Source organism: Melanotaenia boesemani, chromosome 19, assembly GCF_017639745.1.
Source record: "Melanotaenia boesemani isolate fMelBoe1 chromosome 19, fMelBoe1.pri, whole genome shotgun sequence".
Taxonomy (NCBI): domain Eukaryota; kingdom Metazoa; phylum Chordata; class Actinopteri; order Atheriniformes; family Melanotaeniidae; genus Melanotaenia; species Melanotaenia boesemani.
The window spans coordinates 4,039,933-4,063,482 of NC_055700.1; the positions used below are offsets into that span (position 1 = coordinate 4,039,933).

The 23,550-nt window shown below is 47.8% G+C and overlaps 1 protein-coding gene and 2 long non-coding RNA genes across 3 annotated transcripts in view; 1 reads left to right on the forward strand and 2 right to left on the reverse strand.

Moving 5' to 3' along the window:
- The window catches only part of LOC121629681 (scavenger receptor cysteine-rich type 1 protein M160-like), a 530,109-nt gene that overhangs the window by 462,211 nt on the left and 44,348 nt on the right, over positions 1-23,550 (forward strand). Inside the window, exons 18-19 of the mRNA XM_041969398.1 lie at positions 17,992-18,297; positions 18,391-18,678. Of these exons, the coding sequence (XP_041825332.1) occupies positions 17,992-18,297; positions 18,391-18,678 (594 nt within the window). The remainder of the gene's footprint in view (positions 1-17,991; positions 18,298-18,390; positions 18,679-23,550) is intronic.
- LOC121629684 lies at positions 4,491-5,303 on the reverse strand. Its single transcript, XR_006008412.1, has 3 exons — positions 5,214-5,303; positions 5,056-5,134; positions 4,491-4,665 (listed from the first exon to the last, which is right to left on the reverse strand). It is a non-coding gene; the product is annotated as an uncharacterized LOC121629684 (long non-coding RNA).
- LOC121629685 lies at positions 16,233-17,122 on the reverse strand. The gene is made up of 3 exons (XR_006008413.1): positions 16,956-17,122; positions 16,798-16,876; positions 16,233-16,407 (listed from the first exon to the last, which is right to left on the reverse strand). It is a non-coding gene; the product is annotated as an uncharacterized LOC121629685 (long non-coding RNA).

The window sequence follows — 23,550 nt, forward strand, 5'->3', positions numbered from 1 at the left end:
AAGTCGATCATCGAACTGCGGCCTAGAGTGTCCTGGTGCCAAGTGCACATGTGGACACTCTTATGTCTGAACAAGGTGTTCGTTATGGACAATCCATGACGAGCACAGAAGTCCAACAACAAAACACCACTCGGATTCAGATCAGGGGGGCCGTTCCTCCCAATCACGCCCCTCCAGGTCTCGCTGTCATTGCCCACGTGAGCATTGAAGTCCCCCAGCAGAACGAGGGAGTCCCCAGAAGGAGTGCTCTCCAACACCCCCCCCCCAAGGACTCCAAAAAGGGTGGGTACTCTGAACTGCTATTTGGTGCATAGGCACAAACAACAGTCAGGACCCGTCCCCCCACCCGGAGGCGGAGGGAAGCTACCCTTTCGTCCACCGGGGTAAACCCCAACGTACAGGCGCCAAGTTGGGGGGCAATGAGCAGGCCTACACCTGCTCGGAGCCTCTCACCGGGAGCAACTCCAGAATGGAAGAGGGTCCAGCCCCTCTCGAGGGCAGTTGTTCCAGAGCCCAAGCTATGCGTCGAGGTGAGTCCAACTATATCTAGCCGGAACCGCTCAACCTCGCGCACCAGCTCAGGCTCCTTACCCGCCAGAGATGTGACATTCCACGTCCCTAGAGCTAGCTTTTGCAGCTGAGGATCAGACTGCCAGGGTCCCCGCCTCTGGCAGCTGCCCAGCTCACAATGCACCCGACCCCTATGGCCCCTCCCGTAGGTGGGAGTGTGTGTAAGTCTTGTAAATTAAATACAGTGTCCTAAAGAAACACTTCACGGTAAATAAAATACATCATATCGGCATAAATCAACTAGTATTCATCAGTGCTGCTATAACACTTAAACATATAGCATGCACATGTTAGCTTAAAGTAATCTGAAGTTAACAGTCATACGGTTAGCTAAACGATGCTAAATCGCGATCATGCTAACGGGCAGAAATGGGCATTTTAAAGAGTGCAAACATACACATGAGCGGGACAACACTGGCAGAAAGAGTAAGTTACACTTAAAATTAATTTTGTCTCAGAATAAACACAAACACAACCGCTGGAAACATGTCGAAGGTAGAACGTGAGGAAAAGGAAGAGGAAGTGCATAAGCCGTCTTCAAAATAAAATGCCTACTTCAAATTAAAGGTATGAATACATGAACAGTTTATAATTGGAAGAATTCATAACAAATTGCATAAAGCTGTTTAATACTTTAAGCAATAAGATTTTTTTTTAAGATCTTGAGCCTCATGTCTTGTAAAGAGGCAACCATAGGAAAACCTAATGGAACCATTTAAGAAAGTGGGTTAAACTCAGGTTTTTTTTTATTTTAGAAAGAGAATAAGTAATTTTTAGGCTACATTCACACAGCAGGTCTTAAAGCTCAAGTGCAATTTGTTTCAGTCGTATTTCATATTATTTACATGTGGCCTCTATTAGACTTCAGTATGAACCGTACACTTCCCTGAAGCGACCCACATACACAGAGGAACATGTGACATTACATGCAGCACACTGTGTCCATCGAAATCCTACATCACACACTGTGGACAAGTAGTAACATCACATCACATTTATATACTTGTTAAATTTGCAAATGGCTATTTTTTGGGACGTTTTGATCATGATCATTCTGAATGTTAAAACTGAAAAGTCAAATTTTCAAAAGTGATGTGTTTGATTTACTGTTAAGGGATATTTCTATTGAAATACATATTCCGAAGATTAATAAAACAGCTGGTAGAGTCCTGACTAATTACAGGTGAGAACTTTGATAGTGGTCATGGGTATAATGGCAACCACTGAAAGATTATGGAAGAAAATATTTATTTGAGTGGTCAACATGACTGGAAAAGTGCTATACATGTAAAGTATATTTACCAAAAAGTATTTTTAATTGAGGGGGAAAAAGCTAACTTTTTAAATAATTGAACATACTGGGTGGAAAAAGAAAATATCTTAAGAAATGGGCTTGTAAAAATGTTGGAATTCTTAAGTGCCCTGTAGCAAATGATCATGAAGGTACACAAAAGTAGTAGGTACTGGTCAGGTACTGATTAGTTAATGATGCGTTCCTCAGTAAGTACTTGGTATGATGTTTGACTTTTTTAGGAAGTAAACAATATAACAGATAATTACCAGTCAATGATTAAGTAATGACTTGTTACTTAGTAAGTGATGAACAAGTAAAGGTAAGATGACACAGCAGTACAAGAATATATACATGGTACTGCTTTTCATCCTTACAAAGGCTTCCAAAACCACCAGGAAACAGGTTTTTGACTAAATGAGCTGTTCACTCAACAAGTCAGAGTAATCCAGTACTCACATGAAGAATTTCTCTTTTGTTCCTTCATAAGCCTGTTTTTTGTGGGCACCAGTAAGTACTGGTTAACTACCCATTACTTACTGATTCGCCCCCAAGGTGTTCCCTAGTAACGAAGCAAATTTTGCGTCCAGTATTGTAAAGTGTTACCATTTTTCCCTGGTATTTTTGGTACTGTGGCTTTAAGAACGCGTTCAGGGTGTGTAGTGGTAGAACAGCGAACTATGGGTTTTTTGTACTATATTAGCTGTGGAAGCACACGGTTTTCTTACCGTGTCTTGGTGTTTAATTTGTTATCCTGACAGTCTTGAACTGGCATATGTTTGTGATGCTTAAGGAATAAACCATTTTGTTGTTTCTTCAAACCAAGACAGAGTGGGACTGGATAATTAAACTGCATGAGAGACACGTGTAAACCGCAATTAACAGCTAATATGCTTTTGAGTAACAAATGATGCATTTTCTATGGAACATTTTCTCTTTAAATGTGTACATCATGTATACATGTATGTTCTGTCTGTCCAACTTCCAGAGCAGGATGCTTATTATGAAGAGGTGTGTTGTGATTAGTTGGAAGGCAGGAGGTAAAACATCAAGGCTGCACACACTCCAGTTCCTTCAGTATCTGCAGCAGGTGGTTGTGTCCATCCTCTCCAGTGCAGCCTCAGGCGGTGACAGATGTATTGAAATGTCTCTAGACATACGGAGATTCTCTATCCTGCTCATCGGTAAGACTGGGAACAACTTTTTTCCACCAGTCATCAGCTTTGCTCCGGAGCAGCCAGACGATGAGAAATGTTGTTCAATGAGCCACAGCAACATCTGAAACAGAACACGAGTTACAATAAACCTGCAATCTAAAATATCTTCTGATGAGAGGCATCAAGCAGGTGTGGGCATACTTACTGCCCCCCAGTTTGGTGCCAGTACATTTAGGTGAACGAGAGGGTAGCCTTCCTTTGGCTTCAGGTGGAGGGACGGGTCCTGACCTTGATTTTGTCTATGCTGTAAACAGCAGTTCAGAGTCCCCTCCCTTTCTGGAGTTCTTTGATGGAGTGTTGGAGAACACTCCTTCTGGGGACCCCCTTGTTCTACTTTGTGAGTTTTGGAGGCCAAACGAATGGTGAAGTTCTGCTGGGAACGTCTGGTGGAGTTTCCTGTCAGAAAGATCTTTAACTCCCACCTCCAACAGAGCTTCAACCGTGTCCTGAGTCAGGTGGGGGACATTGGGTCTGAGTGTGCTGCATTCAGTGCCTCCAATGTTGATGTGGCTGACCGGAGCTGTGCCTGTAAGGTGATTGGTGCCTGTTGTAGCTGTAATCCCCAAAATCATTGGTGGACACCAGCAGTGAGGGATGTCGTCAAGCTGAAGAACGAGTCCATACCAGGCCTTTTTGGTCTGTGGGACTCTGGAGAAAGCTAACGGGTATTAGCAGGCTTAGCAGAGTGTGGCTTTTTTTAGGCAAAAACTCAGATATTGGAGGGGAGGGGGAGTTTGGAGAGGCCGTGAATGGCTGCTCCACTGTCCAGTGCCTCAGGAGGAGAAATCAGTGCACCACGAATACTGTGTACAGTGGATGGTGGGCTGCTGACTTCAACTTCATGAGTATAGAGTACCAGACCCCCTTGTATAAGCTGTTCAGTCTTCCTTGCTCCCTGAGCTTGGTCTGCATTGCTAGTGTAACGCATCTGACGGGACCAAAGCTTTTATGCGCAAATATCAGGACTGTGGACCTTGGATAGCAAATCAGTGTCTATAACAATCAGGTACAATACAGCTAACAGGCCCAAAGGAGACACAGTTTATCTGTGGAAGTGTTACAAAGGATTCAATTGTGTCAAACTCTAATCAGGAACTAGGTCTACTTAAAGGAGATTGATAGTAGCTGCTCCACTCTAAGAGTGTCAGTAATCTCCAGCCTACAATAAGCACCAGACTTGCTTAAGGACAATGACAATTTATTTACATACAACCCAAAATAACAAAAGAGACAATACAGGGTTTGTTGCACAGTTTCCTATCCTAAATTGTCCATGAACCCGACCGATCGGGCTCCAGTGCGAGAATGCGGATGTTGTTCCAGCTGTTTGGCCAAAAATAAAATAGAAATTATATAAAAAAATACCTGAGCTCAGAGTATTTAAAGTGCACGTTGGGGCCCTTGAGGTTACTCCTACCGCCTCCTTGAAATGATGCAGTGTCGAGCGGTATCAGCAACCAGCGGTCGGAGGATCAGCCTGCAGTAGTTCTTTCCCACCAGGCAGGATGGCTCAGCCGAATCATTCAGTGAAGATCATCATGAAGAAGTTTATGCATGTGGAACCGGATACCCCCGGGAAAAACCAGCCTACACACAAGTGTGCAGGGGAATTAACCAACTTATATAATTCTTTCCACTAAACTAATATGAAAGCTCATTTACAGACACAAAAATTAACTTAAACATAGTAATTACTCATTTGAAAATGTAACAAACAATTAAATGCTCATGAAATATAAACGGAGCATACATAACGTTTACGCGGGGAAAAACATACCCCCACACATTTTTGTGGGGAAATTTGCATCCGCCGCCATATTAGAACTTGGCCTACTCAGCCACTAGCAGTCAGCAAATCAATTTCCTAATAACACGGCTAACACACATATACTGAACAAGTATAGCTTTACTGCTAACAACAACATTTCGGGAGCTGGTATAATATTTAAAAGAACATGTAATGGAGAAACAACTCACCAGAAAGTTTTGTGTAATGGCGACTACCTGTCGGCCTCAATTCAGCCTCATGCGCACACAGCTAACATGGCTTCTCACTCTAACAACACATTAAAACGTTTTGATTTCAACCATGAATTTTCCTTGAAACTTATCTACATTAATTAATCTGAACATACCCGACTCTCCGTGATATGGAAGAGAGAATAGTAGTGTGTTTCTTGTTCAAAAACCCGCGGAGGAATGGAGGAAAGTTGTGGCGCAGCAGCTCAGAACCCGTTGCAGCAAGTGATGCGTTTATAGACCATCAGAAAAAATTAGAAATTTCATACACTAGCGAATAACCAGGGTTACATTCTCCCCCTCTTAAATACATGAGTCCCTTCATGGAATTCTACCTAACAGGGGGTTGAAGTAGAATATGCAGAGAGAATATGTTTGCAAAACTCTGACAAAAATGAGCTAAGAGCCAAAATTAAAGGTTCACCTAACTCATCATAGGTTAATTTACGTGGCTGGCGTCTCTCTCTGCCAGAACGCCTCAACTCCGCCTCTGGTTCTGGTAATTGTTCAGTAACACTGGTGCTGTTCTGATCCTCTTCAGGTTCAACCTGTTCAGGGATATCAATGACAACAAACTCTGGAGGATCTTCATCCAATGGAATGGGATGTGTGGCTACCTCAATATCTTCTGAGTTTAATGAAGGCTCAGGTGGGGAACAATGATTGGGTGTCTCCCGAGTGTGTGACCTAATTTGCGGATCTGCGCGGGGCAAGCTTGAACGGATCTCACCAGTAGGCAACTGGGGTCCAGTAATCAGCCCTTCAGTCTGGATGAAAGGACCTCTCGTTATTATTTCTGGAACCACAAAGTTTGGATAGACTCCATCCTCATCACTGTACACCTCATCTTCCAGACTGTCAAGGTCATTAGAACCCTGTACTTCTGTTTTGCTCCTGTTTCTCAGGTTTCTCCTCTTTGGAGTCTGTTGGGAACTGTGTTCTGATATTTCCTCCACAGGGAGGAAACCACATGGTAGGAGGAGATCCCTATGTAGGGTACGGTTTGGTCCGTCTCCTGACTCAGGTTTTACAACATATACGGGACCATCACTGACTCGTTTTATCACAACATGGACCTTTTGTTCCCATCTGTCTGCGAGTTTGTGTTTACCTCTGATGTTCATGTTTCTAACCAAAACTCTGTCTCCTTCACACAGTTCTGCCACTCTAATCTTCTTGTCAAACCTAGTTTTGTTCCGTTCTCCAACCTTATGGGAGTTCTTTGCAGCTAGAATGTAGCTTTCCTCCAGGCGTTGGCGAAGGTTTTGTACGTACTCTGAGTGTGATTTGCGATTGGCAGTTTCTGGTTGAATACCTAAGACCAGGTCAATAGGTAGTCTGGGTTGTCTGCCAAACATTAGTTCATACGGGGAAAACCCGGTTGCGTCATTTCGCGTGCAATTGTACGCATGAACTAGAGGTTTGACAAAGTCCCTCCAATGACATTTATCCTTTTCTTCCAAAGTACCTAGCATCTCCAAGAGTGTTCGGTTAAAATGTTCCACCGGGTTTCCACGGGGATGATAAGGAGTGGTACGGATTTTTACTGTCCCCATCAACGCACACAACTCCTTGATTGTCTGGGATTCAAAATCCCTTCCCTGATCACTAAGTATGCGACTGGGGAACCCATAATGAACAATGAAGTTCTCCCACAACGCTTTTGCAACGGTTCTCGACTTTTGATCTTTAGTTGGCACTGCCATAGCAAATTTTGTGAAGTGGTCAGTGATGACTAAAACATTTCACGTGTCTCGGTTATCTGGCTCAAGTGATAAATAGTCCATACAGACAAGTTCCAGCGGGTAGGTTGTTACAATATTTTCAAGAGGTGCTGCCCTTTGGGGCACTGCTTTCCTCCTGAAACAGCGTGGACACTGCCTGCACTTCTCCTCTATAGACTTTGCCATTTTTGGCCAGAAAAATCTGGCACGTGCAAGATGTAAAGCTCGTTCGGAACCGAGATGACCAACTTCATCGTGCACTCCACGCAACGCTCTCTCCCTGAACTCTTGGGGTAAGACTAACTGCCACACTGTGTTACCTTTGTCTGCCCACTTCCTGTATAACACTCCATCTCGTAGTTCAAGCCTTCTCCACTCCTTGAGAAGAAGCTTGACATCAGGAGATTCAAGGTTGGTCTCTCTGAAACTAGGTTTCTGAGCTTTTCCAAGGAAAGCGATGACACGTGAGATGACCGGGTCTCCTCGCTGAGCTTCGTACCAGTCAGAGCTTGTCATAGACGGTAATGTGTCTTCTCCAAATATGTCTGTCACTGTGGATGGATCAACTACAAGAGATTCTGCGACTAAGATTTGTTCTGGGTCTGAGCAGTGCTCAGCCTTTGTCCCCACAAAATGGCGCTGACACAAGGCGGATACCACTTCATGACTCATCTCTCTACTCACATCTAGGAGACGTTTCTTCAGGTCATCAATCCTATCCCTTTCTTTGATGAAAGCTTCATCTTCGACGGGAGGACCTTGTGGTCGTCGGGACAGCCCGTCTGCATCGCGGTTGGCATGACCGGCTCTGTACTTGATGGTGAACTGGTAAGTAGACAGAGCAGCCAACCAGCGATGTCCTGCAGCGTCTAACTTAGCAGATGTTAGCACATACGTGAGGGGATTGTTATCCGTCACGATAGTAAAGTTAGAGCCATAAAGATAACCATTGAATTTTTCACAAACTGCCCACTTCAAAGCTAGAAATTCGAGCTTGTGGGTGGGGTAGTTTCTCTCACTCTTAGAAAGCCCTCTGCTTGCATAAGCGACAACACTCAGCTTCCCGTCCTGCTCTTGGTACAGCGCTGCACCCAACCCATCACGACTGGCATCGGTGTGCAGGACATACGGTAACTGTGGATCGGCAAAAGCAAGGATAGGCGCAGATGTCAAGGCTTCAATGAGTGCTCTGAAAGCATTTTCACATTCAGGTGTCCACTCCTCTCCAAAAGGTAAGTTGGTGTTTGGAGGGGGTCTGGATTGTTCTTTGCGGTACACTTTACCTCTCTTTTTGGGTGGGTAATAACCGGCTGTAAGATTGTTTAGGGGCTTTGCAATCTTGGAGTATCCACTGACGAATCTCCGGTAATAGCCTGCAAAGCCTAAGAAACATTTAAGCTCTTTCCTGGTTGAGGGACGAGGCCACGTTTTCAGGGCAAAAACCTTATCAGGATCCGTGTGAACTCCTTGAGCATCAACCACATGACCCAAGTATTTCACAGAGGGCCTGAAGAAGTGACACTTCTCCGGGGACAACTTCAACCCAAAGTCCTTCAAACGATTCAAAACTTCCATAAGCCTGACTTCATGCTCCTCCAAAGTGTCGGAAAAGACGATGAGGTCATCAAGAAACACAAGTACTTCGGTGAGGTTCAGGTCGCCAACGCACCTCTCCATTAGGCGTTGAAACGTGCTTGGAGCGTTCGTGACACCCTGAGGCAAGCGATTGAATTCATAGAACCCCAGAGGGCACACAAAAGCAGTTTTAGGCTTGTCCTCCTCAGCCATTTCAACCTGGTAATAACCAGATTTTAGGTCCATGACAGAGAACCATTTGGCACCACGTAGGGCTGTGAAAGTCTCCTCGATGTTTGGGTGTTACAATCTGTCCGGCCACTCCCCTGATCCTACAGCACTCCCTGGTCTTCTGCTCCTCCATTCACTCCTCACCTCCCTCATCCTCCACACCTGTTCCTGATCCACTCATTACAATCCAGTCAACCTGCCACACCTGTGTTCCTCTGTTCCCCAGTCCTACATAAACACCAGCCCTTCAGTCACTCATTGTCGGACCTTAACCTACTCATGAAGGACGCACTCCCACTCCGTTCCTGGCTTCAGCACCCCCAGTACCACTTCCAGCATTGGTATCTGTATGATTCATTCCTCTGAGTTCTGGTTCTCAATAAATCTGTTAACCTGCTCTTGTCTCCTGAGGGTCCTGTGTAACAGAAGGTCCGACCTAAAACAGAATGAGCGGCACAAACAGGAAACGTTTGGTGGAGCCAGAGCTGGACCCGGTGGATCTCCTATCAGCCGAGGACTTTCAGGCTGTACACACAGCAGTCAAAAGTTATATGGACACTATGGCTGTGTACCCTGGGCCCGAGGACAGATTGAGAGTGGCAGTAGACCTGATGGCACGGCTGGATGCTAAGCCTGCCCTTCTCTCTTCACCCTTTTTGGCTGAGCTGATGTCAGAGGCATGGGTGGTATCTATTGTGGCCACCAATGAAATCCAGTCCCGGGTCCCACGCTCCAAGAGGCCTCCGGCGTTTCCCCTGGCTTCCATGCCAGTATCTCCAGCTCCCGGGCTCACGTCCCCAGTGTCGCCTCCAGCTCCCGGGCTCACGTCCCCAGTGTCGCCTCCAGCTCCCGGGCTCACGTCCCCAGTGTCGCCTCCAGCTCCCGGGCTCACGTCCCCAGTGTCGCCTCCAGCTCCCAGGCTTACGTCCCCTGTGTCGCCTCTAGCTCCCAGGCTCACGCCCCCTGAGCCTGTTCCCCGGTCCTGTCTGGCTCCACAGCGTCCGACGCCACAGCCACGGTCAGTCCCGGCTCTACCGCGTCCGACGCCACAGCCACGATCAGCCCCGGTCCTACAGACTCCCATGTCTGCTTCCCAGTCCTGTTCAGCTCTGCAGCCTCTGACGCCTGCTCCCCGGTCAGTCCCGGCTCTACAGCGTCCGACGCCACAGCCACGAACAGCCCCGGTCCTACAGACTCCCATGTCTGCTTCCCAGTCCTGTTCAGCTCTGCAGCCTCCGACGCCTGCTCCCCGGTCAGTCCCGGCTCTACAGTGTCCGACACCAGCGCAACGGTCCTGTCCGGCGCTCACCCGTCCGAGGTCAGCACGAGTGTCCGAGGAGGTCTACGGATTCGACGCTCCTCTCCCGCCAGTGGGCCCAGTCTCCGAGGGGGTCTCAGAGCGAGACGCTCCTCTCCAGCCCCTGGTTCGGTCCAGCCAGTCAGTTCCTGTTTCCGAGGAGGTCGACGGGTTCGACGCTCCTCTCCCGCCAGTGGGTCCAGTTCCCCTGGGGGTCTCAGAGCGAGACGCTCCTCTCCAGCCCCTGGTTCTGTCCAGCCTGTCAGTTCCTGTCTCAGAGGAGGTGGATGGTTTCCGCGCTCCTCTCCCGCCAGTGGGTCCAGTCTCCGAGGGGGTCTTAGAGCAAGACGCTCCTCTCCAGCCCCTGGTTCTGTCCAGCCTGTCAGTTCCTGTTTCCGAGGAGGTCGACGGGTTCGACGCTCCTCTCCCGCCAGTGGGTCCAGTTCCCGAGGGGGTCTCAGAGCGAGACGCTCCTCTCCAGCCCCTGGTTCTGTCCAGCCTGTCAGTTCCTGTTTCCGAGGAGGTCGACGGGTTCGACGCTCCTCTCCCGCCAGTGGGTCCAGTTCCCGAGGGGGTCTCAGAGCGAGACGCTCCTCTCCAGCCCCTGGTTCTGTCCAGTCTGTCAGTTCCTGTCTCCGAGGAAGTAGATGGTTACTGTGCTCCTCTTCCGCCTGTGGCTCCGGTCTCCGAGGGGGTCCCCAAGTGGGACGCTCCTCTCCAGCCTCGGGGTCCTTCCAGTTTCCCGCTCCAGTCAGTGCGACCTTCCCGTCGCCCACCAGAGACTCAGCTCCAGTCAGTGCGACCTTCCCGTCGCCCACCAGAGACTCAGCTCCAGTCAGTGCGACCTCCCGGTCGCCCACCAGAGACTCTGCTCCAGTCAGTGCGACCTCCCGGTCGCCCACCAGAGACTCAGCTCCAGTCAGTGCGACCTCCCGGTCGCCCACCAGAGACTCAGCTCCAGTCAGTGCGACCTCCCGGTCGCCCACCAGCAATATTACTAATACGTCTCTGTCTTCCAGAGCTCCTGTCTGCACCCCTCCCTGCCTTCCAGCTTCAGTCTGTGTGCCTCCCAGAGCGCCAGTCAGCGCGCCTGCCAGAGATCCTGCTCCAGTCAGCGCGCCTGCCAGAGATCCTGCTCCAGTCAGCGCGCCTGCCAGAGATCCTGCTCCAGCCGGCGCATGCCTCAGGCCGTCCGCCTGAGCTCCAGCCGGCGCATGCCTCAGGCCGTCCGCCTGCGCTCCAGCTCCAGCCAGTACACCCCTCAGGCCGTCCGCCTGAGCTCCAGCTCCAGCCCGTGCACCCCTCAGGCCGTCCGCCTGAGCTCCAGCTCCAGCCCGTGCAGTCCTCAGGCCGTCCGCCTGAGCTCCAGCTCCAGCCCGTGCAGTCCTCAGGCCGTCCGCCTGAGCTCCAGCTCCAGCCCGTGCAGTCCTCAGGCCGTCCGCCTGAGCTCCAGCTCCAGCCCGTGCAGTCCTCAGGCCGTCCGCCTGAACTCCAGCATGCGCAGTCCTCCGGCCGTCCGCAGGAGGTCCAGCTTGCTCAGCCGCCGGAAGTCCAGCCTGCCCAGCCGCCGGAGGTCCAGCCTGCTCCGCCGCTGCCAGAGATCCACCTAGCCGGGTCGCCAGAGCCCCGGTGCAAGCCAGCCCGTTCACCAGGGGTCAACCACAGGCCCACATGTCCTCCGGGTCGTCCTCCTTCCATGACCCGGCCCTGGTCTGCTCGTCCCCCGGGTCGTCCTCCTTCCATGACCCGGCCCTGGTCTGCTCGACCTCCGGGTCATCCTCCTTCCATGACCCGGCCCTGGTCTGCTCGACCTCCGGGTCGTCCTCCATCCATGCCCTGGTCTGTTCGTTCTCCGGGTCATCCTCCAGAGATCCGGCCCTGGTCCACTCATCCTCCGGGTCGTCCTCCGTCCATGACCCGGCCCTGGTCTGCTCGACCTCCGGGTCGTCCTCCATCCATGCCCTGGTCTGTTCGTCCTCCGGGTCGTCCTCCGTCCATGACCCGGCCCTGGTCTGCTCGACCTCCGGGTCGTCCTCCATCCAAGCCCTGGTCTGCTCGTCCTCCGGGTCGTCCTCCCTCCATGACCCGGCCCTGGTCTGCTCGACCTCCGGGTCGTCCTCCATCCAAGCCCTGGTCTGTTCGTCCTCCGGGCCGTCCTCCAGCAGTCCGGTCCAGGTTTTCCCGTCCTCCTGGACGCCCACCGAGGCGTTGGGGTGTTTTTGTCTCCCCCTTTTGGTCGTCCGCCAGGGCTCCGACTCCTGTCCTCACCGCCCTCCTGTCGTCCTCCCGGCCGTCTGGAATCCGGCCATCTGGAGGGGGGGGTACTGTTACAATCTGTCCGGCCACTCCCCTGATCCTACAGCACTCCCTGGTCTTCTGCTCCTCCATTCACTCCTCACCTCCCTCATCCTCCACACCTGTTCCTGATCCACTCATTACAATCCAGTCAACCTGCCACACCTGTGTTCCTCTGTTCCCCAGTCCTACATAAACACCAGCCCTTCAGTCACTCATTGTCGGACCTTAACCTACTCATGAAGGACGCACTCCCACTCCGTTCCTGGCTTCAGCACCCCCAGTACCACTTCCAGCATTGGTATCTGTATGATTCATTCCTCTGAGTTCTGGTTCTCAATAAATCTGTTAACCTGCTCTTGTCTCCTGAGGGTCCTGTGTAACATTGGGAGGGCATAAGCATCCCTAATGGTTCGTGCATTTAACTTCCGATAGTCAACACATAATCTGATGGAACCGTCTTTTTTCCGTACGACAACTATCGGGAATGCGTAAGGGCTCTCTGACTCCCTGATAATTTCTGCATCAAGCAGTTCTTTAAGGTGCTGTTTGACAGCTTCCCTGTCGCTTGGGTGAATGGGCCTTGGCAGTTCCTTAAATGGTCTGTCGTCTTTTAATCGAATATGGTGTTTCACCATGGTGGTGTGACCATGAGACAGGTCATCGAGTGCAAAAACTTCCAGGATGGATTCAAGCTTGTTGGTGATACGCTCCTTCCATTCTGCTGAAACGGGCGACCCATCAAGACAAAGTTGAAGTTTTTAGCATCTGGCTGATTTTTACCAGGCGCATCTGAATTGGGTGTCAAAGAAGAAATATGCTGAGCAGCACATACCTGGGCAATCACAGTTCCTGGTTGCAGCGTGACGCTGTGACTATTTAAGTTCCGTAAAACAACTAGGATTTTGCTCTTAGCCTTATGTGGAATGTCCATCAAGGCAGGTTCAAGAAACAAGCTACCATGTAACTTCTGGTGTTCATGAGGCTCAAGGACAATGCTAATGTTGGGAATGTTCTTTCTCAGCCTCACACTACCCACGACACAGCACTTTTGGTTGCCTGGGATGGTGATCGGCACCTGTCCGTGCAACTTCACTGGATAAGTGTGGCTGTCACCAACTTGCGCGCGAGATAAATGTTGAAGTACCTGCACTACATCCTTAGAGCACAACCTGTGAATGAAACCTGGACCATCACGTTCAAATAACTTATCATGAAGTCTCAACAATGCATTAGTGCCAATCAAGAGGGGTGTGGTGCTGTTGAAACGGCAGTCAGGTACTACAAGAGCCAAAACCACAAACTCCTCTTCTTTGCCTGTAATGTTTTGAGGAAAGGTAATGCGGATTTCAACATAGCCAAGATAGGGGACATGCTGTCCTCCTGCCCCTTCAATCTCAAGCAACGCTTGAATTGGCTGAATGGGAAGGTGTGATAGTTTGCTTCTGTGAAATGACTCCGACATCGTAGTGACTTGTGAACCACTATCCATGATAGATTCACATTGTATATCCTCAACAAAAACAGAAGCTGCACAACGAGGACCTATAAGACCAGGTGGTAAACCAGATCTGGAGCTGAAATCTTTAGGTACTGTCTGAGTCTTTGTTTTACTTTGAGTACAGGCATTCTGTTCAACCAGGTTGGGACTGATATTGGCTTCAGCTCCTGAATGTCCCACTACAGGGGCCGCTACTAGTTTAAAGGAAAAAGGTCAGTAGCCTGTTGGGCTTGGAACCGGTCTCGCTTTTCTTTTAACTCTGCATTTTTCTGACGAACTAATGCCTGATTAGGTTCATTTGGGCAATGAGAAGCAATATGGTTATCTTCGCCACACCTGAAACAAAACCACACTCTCAGCATCGAATGAGGTTTAACAGGTTTCCTAGTACTGCTACCCCTTGCTGTTGAGCATCCTTTACTGTCAATGTCACTCTCTTTAAGAAGTTTTTGGTTCTGAGTGAGCTCTCGGAGCTGTTTTGACAGCTCATCAATCTTGTTCTCTAATTTAACAGTCTCATCCTGTTTCTGTTTCAGTACTGCACTGCGCTCGCTGTCGACAGAAGGGTTCTTAGATTTCTGGCTCAGCTTCTCCACCTGCTTCGTAAGTTCATTCATCCTCCTTTCAAGTTTGGACATCTCACCCTGCTTTGCACTTGGCGTTGGAGCAGGTTCATCCTCATAAAGAGATGCATCAAAGATTGAGTGGGCATGTGAAGCTGCTCTAGTATTACCAAGGTGTTTTTTCATCCTGTCTAGCTTGGCAGATCTACGGTCTTCTTCTGTTCTTACCATAAGCAGTAGTTCTGAGAATGGTGGTGGACTGTTCTTTTTGTTCTCTAACTGGAGAGCTAGGATGAGGCTCTGATCCCAGCAACCTCTAATGAACTGTTTGAGTAAGTGTTCATTTAAGGTTTCAGCTGAGACTCCCCCTCTCGAAATGACCCTAGTAAGGAGGCTATGGAGTCTACTCAAAAACGCTGAGGGTTTTTCTCCAGTGTTCTGATTGGAACTGAGAAATGCTGCGAACAACTCCTCCCCATCCTCTATAACGCCAAAAGCAGAATCAAGCTGACCAATATAAGCGCTGGGTGGGGAACTCATACCAAGTAGCTTAACCACATCTGCTGCTGGGCTGAGCAGACTTTCCAGTATTTTCCTAACCTTTTGTGTATCATTAAGAGTGGAATCAGTAAGGAGAAGTTTCACCTGAGTATGCCAAGTTTCATAGTCTACCTCACCACTGGGTCTAGGAATGCGGCCAGAAAAGGTGCGTAGCCTAGTTGGTGTTGGCCCTGAAGTTAATGACTCATTTCTGATAATGTGCTCGACAATTACCTTCTGGACTGGTGGTGGGTTAACAAGACTCGGCTCAACATTAATGGAGTTCACGAAAGCACTGGCAGGTATACTGTGGACTTGCGCCTGGTTAGGAGGTTCACCATGATGACTACTCACAGAATCATGAATAGATACGTCACTATCTTGAGCTGCTTGAAGCGTTGGGTCAAGAATCCTGGGGTTGTGTTGAGTTTCCTGGACCTCATTCTGAATGATGCTCAAAAACCCTGCTGTACTTGCACCTCCAACAGCTTTGAGCTCTTCTAAGTATCTACGAGCAATCTCCTTGCCTGCCTCTACCTGTGCAACGTCACGAATGGTTCTGACAGACCAAACAACTGCAGGATCATTAGGGCTTGGCAGGTCACCTACGATCAGGGGATCGATTTTGGAGATGGCTTGTTCAGATGAATATTCAATCAGACATCTACCCTCTAGCTGGTTTGGTTCATCGGGAATCCGTACAACTTGAGAAACTTTACCGTTAGCTGAAAAAACTCCACAAATATCCTCATCTGTACAGCTCTTTTCAATGCCAGTCACATAAAGTGAGCGTCGGCCATCTACTTCGAAGCAGTTACAAAGATCCATACTTGACTAAATAAAAAACTGAAAGGTGGATGCTGTGGGCTGGAGAAAATGCTACTGTTTATCAATCTCCTGGCTGGCTCGCCACTTTGTAACGCATCTGACGGGACCAAAGCTTTTATGCGCAAATATCAGGACTGTGGACCTTGGATAGCAAATCAGTGTCTATAACAATCAGGTACAATACAGCTAACAGGCCCAAAGGAGACACAGTTTATCTGTGGAAGTGTTACAAAGGATTCAATTGTGTCAAACTCTAATCAGGAACTAGGTCTACTTAAAGGAGATTGATAGTAGCTGCTCCACTCTAAGAGTGTCAGTAATCTCCAGCCTACAATAAGCACCAGACTTGCTTAAGGACAATGACAATTTATTTACATACAACCCAAAATAACAAAAGAGACAATACAGGGTTTGTTGCACAGTTTCCTATCCTAAATTGTCCATGAACCCGACCGATCGGGCTCCAGTGCGAGAATGCGGATGTTGTTCCAGCTGTTTGGCCAAAAATAAAATAGAAATTAAATAAAAAAATACCTGAGCTCAGAGTATTTAAAGTGCACGTTGGGGCCCTTGAGGTTACTCCTACCGCCTCCTTGAAATGATGCAGTGTCGAGCGGTATCAGCAACCAGCGGTCGGAGGATCAGCCTGCAGTAGTTCTTTCCCACCAGGCAGGATGGCTCAGCCGAATCATTCAGTGAAGATCATCATGAAGAAGTTTATGCATGTGGAACCGGATACCCCCGGGAAAAACCAGCCTACACACAAGTGTGCAGGGGAATTAACCAACTTATATAATTCTTTCCACTAAACTAATATGAAAGCTCATTTACAGACACAAAAATTAACTTAAACATAGTAATTACTCATTTGAAAATGTAACAAACAATTAAATGCTCATGAAATATAAACGGAGCATACATAACGTTTACGCGGGGAAAAACATACCCTCACACATTTTTGTGGGGAAATTTGCATCCGCCGCCATATTAGAACTTGGCCTACTCAGCCACTAGCAGTCAGCAAATCAATTTCCTAATAACACGGCTAACACACATATACTGAACAAGTATAGCTTTACTGCTAACAACAACATTTCGGGAGCTGGTATAATATTTAAAAGAACATGTAATGGAGAAACAACTCACCAGAAAGTTTTGTGTAATGGCGACTACCTGTCGGCCTCAATTCAGCCTCATGCGCACACAGCTAACATGGCTTCTCACTCTAACAACACATTAAAACGTTTTGATTTCAACCATGAATTTTCCTTGAAACTTATCTACATTAATTAATCTGAACATACCCGACTCTCCGTGATATGGAAGAGAGAATAGTAGTGTGTTTCTTGTTCAAAAACCCGCGGAGGAATGGAGGAAAGTTGTGGCGCAGCAGCTCAGAACACGTTGCAGCAAGTGATGCGTTTATAGACCATCGGAAAAAAATAGAAATTTCATACACTAGCGAATAACCAGGGTTACACTAGCAGTAAGATGGATTTCTTTCCATTGAGGGTTGGACTTCTGCAAGACTGCCCTTTGTCACTGAATCTGTAAATAACTTTTATGGATAGAATTTCTAGGATCAGTTGAGGTGTTGAAGAGATCCGGTTTGGTGGTCTCAGGATTGAGTTTTTACTTTTTGCAGATGTTTTGGTTCTGTTGGCTTCATCAGGCCATGATCTTTAACTCTTACTGGACCGATTCGCAGCCAAGTGTGAAGCAGCTGGGTTTAGAATCATCACCTCCAAATGTGAGACCATTGTCCTCAGCCGGAAAAGTGTGGAGTGTCCCCCTAGGTCGGGAATGAGATCCTGCCCCAAGTGGAGAATTTAAGTATCTCGGGGTCTTGTTCGGGAGTGAGGTAAGGATGTAGCAAGAAATCTATGGGTGGATCAGTGCAGTGTTTGCTGTGATTTGGACTGATGTGGTGAAGAAGGAGCTGAGCTGAAAAGAGAAGCTCTAGATTTACTGGTCAAGAATACAAGCGGCTGAAATGAGTTTCCTTCTGATAGGTTGCTGGCTTCTTCCTTAGAGAGAGGGTAAGAAGCTTGATCATCCAGGAGGAGGTCAGAGTAAAACTGAGTTGAAGGTCTTTCTGACAGGAGACTTCACCAGATGTTCCCAGTAGACCCTCACCACACATTTGGGCCTGCCAGGCCTGACCAGCATCCTCCCCACCATCTGACAGAGGAACTGAAACTAAGAAAGAATTCAGATTTCTTTGGTTCATGATTCCATCATCTGTTCTTCTTCTTGATGTTTAAAATGATCCATTTATAAAAAAGTAGTTCCTCCTCATCATGATGTAACTGTGTGTGTGATGGTGTGTGTTGTGTCCAGACTCTGTCAGGCTGCTGAATGGATCCAGTCTGTGTTCAGGCAGACTGGAGGTGAAGTCTGACCAGACCTGGTCCTCAGTGTGTGAAGCTGACTTTGACCAGCAGGATGCAGAGGTGGTCTGCAGGGAGCTCGGCTGTGGGCCTCCTTCAGTCCTCCAGGGGGCGCTCTATGGAGAAGGGGAGGCTCCCATGTGGACCAAAGAGTTCCAGTGTGGAGGCCATGAGTCTGCTCTGCTGGACTGTAGAAGCTCAGACTCTGATAGAAACACCTGCTCACCTGGCAGAGCTGCTGGACTCACCTGCTCAGGTAGAAGAGGAGCTGCAGCTTTGATCTGCTTCATTTCTCTTCTCATCAAATTCACTTTGTTCTTTTACTGATGACTCTCTGATCTCTGTTCAGATCCTGATGATGTCAGGTTGGTGGGAGGAGCCAGTCGCTGTTCTGGTACACTGGAGGTGAAACTGGGAGAATGGAGACCAGTGGATGGTTTTGGATGGACCCTGAAAACTGCAGCTGTTATCTGTGAACATCTGGACTGTGGTTCTGCTGTTTCTGTGGGAAAGAGAAAGGAGACCTCAGACAGATCTGTGTGGTGGATCAACCCTGACTGTGTTAAGTCTGGATCTCCTCTGAGGGAATGTGCAAGACCAGATCATGGTGGCTTCATTTTGAATCTCGCCTGTTCAGGTAAGTGTAGATGGCACACAAAGCTTTGGTGTGATTGTCAGCTGGTGGGTTCTAACCCAAAAGTGCGTTGTGGGCTTGTTTTCAGTGGCCTCTCCACAGGCAAGATATTAAGGAAAAACTTGCATGTATTTTATTTTAAAGATAATTTTTATTCAGCGTAATGCTGTCTGTTTACAGTCCCCAACTGTAGGTGGCGATGCTGAGTAATGTTGATTGATACCCACAATTTCACAGCACAGAATAAGACACTTAAAGTTTGTTTCCATTTACTAATTAACCTGGCTGCATGATATAAGAAGGGGAGAGAGCACAACATTTGCAATTAAGGCTTTAAAAAATAATTTATATATATATATATATATATATATATATTTAATGTAGAAAGAGAGAGGGAGAGAGAGAGAGCTATAGGAGGTTCTCCTTGATTACAGTAGCATAGTTATATACAGTATCTTTAAAAGTTTGCATTCTTATGAATCCTCCCTCTCTCCAGACATAAAACAGACACAGACTAAAGGCATTCACATACTAGTTCACACTGTTTGTAGGAGCCATTTTAAGTGCTCCATCCATCCATCCATCCATTATCTTGACCGCTTATTCCATTTCGGGTCGCGGGTGAGCTGGAGCCTATCCCAGCATTTTAACAGGTGAGAGGCAGGGTACACCCTGGACAGGTCACCAGTCTGTCGCAGGGCCAACACAGATAGGGACAAACAACCATGCACACACACACTCACTCCTAGGGAGAATTTAGAGTATCCAATTAACCTAACACGCATGTCTTTGGACGGTGGGAGGAAGCCGGAGAACCCGGAGAGAACCCACGCATACACGGGGAGAACATGCAAACTCCACACAGAAAGGCCACCACCCCCAAGGTTCGAACCTCCCCCCAGCCGAGATTCGAACCAGCGACCTACTTGCTGTGAGTGCTTGTATATATATTTATATTTAGTTTGGGCACTAGGTGGTAGCATGTGTAGCCTATGTCGCTGCTTATTTAAGTGGGAACCTTTCTGCAGGTGACAAGTGTTGCTGGTAGGAAGGTGAACACAGTTTTTGACCGTTCATTATTCATTCATTGATGGTCTCCTCCATCCTTACACCTTAATGCTGGACAGAAGAATGAAACATGTGGCTGTATGGATAGGTAATACTTGTACATTGGGAATGGTCGGTGAGAACTGCAACTTATGGACAATTACGATCTGGGTTTTCAACGATCATAAAAATGAAATGATCCGATTATTTGCTCCTTCTCAGTTTACTCTTGTGCTGTTTTCAGCTGTAAATTGAACGCCACTGGCATTGCAGCGCTCTGCTGCAGACTCCTCCCACAGCTCCGACTGCTTTCAGCGCGAGTTGCAAACACCTCTCAAGTTATGGGCTGGACACACGGGAGGCGACGTGGCTCCTTCTCCATCATTTTTTATGGAACTTGCTCGATGAGGCAAAAATAGCTGCCCTCCCCCAGCCAAGCCACAGGTGACATTTGCGCTTGTTCACGTAGGCGTGTATACAGGGGCTTGTGACGCCACGCAAGGAAACAGAAAAATGTTCAGTTTTTGTGAGTTACAACCAAATAATCCACCAGCTCCCAGAGACACCAAGAGATAACAAATATCATGAACAAACATAACTTTTTACTCTCCAAAGACCAGTGCTCAGTTAACACAGTGAACAATCCAGGATTTAAGAAACTCATCAACACTTTGGACAAATGGTACCACTTGCCATCCCATCTCCATAGCCCCTTTCTGATTGTAGGAACCTTTTGAAGTTCCTAAACCTTTTCAGGAACCAGGCCATTTTTTGGTGCATTCGGACATATAAGAACTAAGGGTAAAGGCCCTCAGTTCCTATAAGCATTTTAGCTCCTACTCCGAGGTAGGGTCTTTTCGAGGTTACATAGAAACCCTCATGAGGTATGTTTTTGGTGACTGGTAGCTACACCCCTTGCAAGATTTCCGCATTTGTGTCATATTTAAAAACCACGGTTGCAGAAATGGACGACAACAGCAAAACAGCATGCGATAAATGTATGGCGTTACATCGCTGCCAAATACCTTGATGAGCGTACCAAATATCCTGGAGAGCGTATTTATCAATTCAGCAGCGCATTTCTTAATCGACGCTCATCAAGGTATTTGGCAGCGATGTAACGCCATATAAATGGATCAACGAGGAGGTCGAAGCTCTTCTAACCGTCTACGCCACAGAGGACATTCGGAGAGGTTTTGAAGGCTCGCAGCGGAATATAAAAATATTGGCGATGATCAGTTCTCAGTTAGAGAACGCTGAGATTTATCACAATGCGAAGCAGCACATGGAGAAAACTCACACAAGACTACAAATAAATTAAGAACCGCAGCAACCAGAGTGAGATGAAAGGAAAAACCAGAAAATTCCACCACTCGGACCACCGACCTGCCTACTCAGGCAACGCCGCAGCAAATGAGCCCTGCGTGGGGCTTCTGGAGGCGATCATCTGCAGTGAAAACACTGCAACCTCAGAGGAGTTTGAAGGTTAGTAAACAGGACAAGCAGCGTTAGAGTTTCTGTATAGACCTAAGAGTTGTTCTCAGATATCACCCAAATAGCTGAGCTGATTTACTTCACCTGTGTTGCATCTTTTTTTGTATAAAATCTGGTTCTGATCCATGTTTACTTCATCAGAGACGGAGCCGAACAGCATCCTGGATGCTCCTGCTGCCACCAGCACACCTTGCTGCATCGATCAGGTAAATAAAACAGCTTTAATGCATATGTGGTGGTATGAAGTAGCTGATGGGTCTAAGTGGCCAGTAAATAGCCACGGGGAAATGTTGTCCAACAACGCCACCCAGACAAAGGACTATCTCTGGAAACACTTATTCTTATTTGTTACGACCCAGCTTAGGGGTATGAGAGGGGACGTAACATAAAGGACAATCGTAGGCAGTTGTGAAGGTGAAACTCGTCATTTTATTGTGGAGGTTAAAAAAAAAAAAGGTAAAGGGGTAAAACAGGAAATCAACGTAAATCTGTGTGTTGGGGTTAGCGGAACTGCTGAAAGAAACAAACAGAAGGTTAATGAGGAAACCATATATGAAATCCACCATGTAAACCATCTCAGACTAAACAAATAAAAGGGTGCTCCTAACTTGGTGTGGTAACTTAATAGCCAAAAGACAGCAGTCCCATAAAACTAAGTGTGAAGAACATCAAACACATGACCTAACTAGCCCAACACAAACACACCCGAACTTCAACTCAAAAGAACTAAAGGACTAAAGGGCAGAGGGCACACAAATGGGTAATGTTGCTTAAACCCTAGCGTGAGCCTTAAACGTTCCCCACAGGGAAAACACAGAGGTAAGCCAAACCTTTGAGGACTATTTTACCGTCCCCGACTAGGGACAACAATCCGGCAGGAGTCATCCAGCTACATACGCTCAAATAGTCCCACATCCAAAAGGCTATCTATTAGCACAGCTAGCACACGAACCACAACGCTACCATACGTCTGCCCAGATGGTCTAAGGTGAGGGGAAGCAGAACGCATGCAGTCCAGCTTCACCCCCCGAAGATGAGGGGAGACAAGACACCCAGTCTTGTCTCTCCCTCCCGAATGATCCACGCAGCTGTGCTTTATCTTCAGGACTTCCCTAAGCTGCATGGGGATTGGCTGGATGTAGCGCCAATCTGCGGGAGGGATAGTGGGTGGCACAGAAATCAGCGAGTCCAAGGAGGACTCAGGACCCGGCCTTTGCAATTTCAACGAGCCCCAGCTGTTTGCAATAATCATTAGCCGGATTACAACCCTGGGGTCGTAACATTATTGCTCTTAGGCTCGCTGATTCGTTATTTCACCACAGGGCAGAGACAGTTCAGTTTATAAACACAGTTTATTGAGCGTAAAGTAAAAAAAAGAAAAAAAAAATCTTACTAAAAGTTTGGGGCTGGGACCAGCAGCAGCATCAAACCAAACAGGAGAAACAAACCAAACCACCAGTGCTCTACACGCTGAAGAAAAGCCACCACCAGGATAAGGGGAGCTGCCTCGGGTCCTAGCACCTGCTTACAAATAAAATGTTAAAAACCCACAACAAACAATATAAACTTTATAAAACAATTAAAAATGCCCACAAAAGAAAAAATAATAAAACTGTATAATTGGCAATAAAAAATAAATAAATATAGATCCGGGAGGTTCAGATGCACGAACACTTGATTGCTCGTGCAAAGTCTCTTAAAACCAAAACGTAGCCTGTGTAAAGCCAAAACAGCAGGCCGCCAGGGATTAATGACTCCGACCGAAGATCTGTAATGTCCAGCAGCCACCAGTGCAGCGTCAGTGAATCCCGGAGGGGATGGAGAGAAACCAAATGGCGCTCCACCTCACGCACTAGCGGTACTGCACCTGAGCGCCCCACGCCACAAACACTTCTCCCACACAGGAGATCGCCGTGCTAGTTCCAGATAGTGTGACCGAAGCTGCCACGCCGACCAAAGCACACGGACACGCCACCATGAAGGCAGAGGAAGAAGAGTAGAGTATAATACACTACACCTGGGCTTAAATACTCAGCACTACTGCTTCGTCAGTGTGTCATAATATCAAAAGCCCAACGCCCCACAGTGGCCTGGAGGGAAACACCATCCTGCCACACATGCATTGTACATGTGTCTTGTTGAGTGTCACTATATTACACTTCAAAATGTTTTATTTTAGTTGCTGTGTGTTAAGCACCTGTCTCCACTCTCCCTGTTTTTTCCATGAAATAGAAAAAGGGCTGACACTCTTCTGGCTGCTGTGCAGGACAAGCTGTTAGATGCTGAACAGCAGAGGCAAAGCGATGCAGCTCCAACATGCTGCAGGTCTTTCAG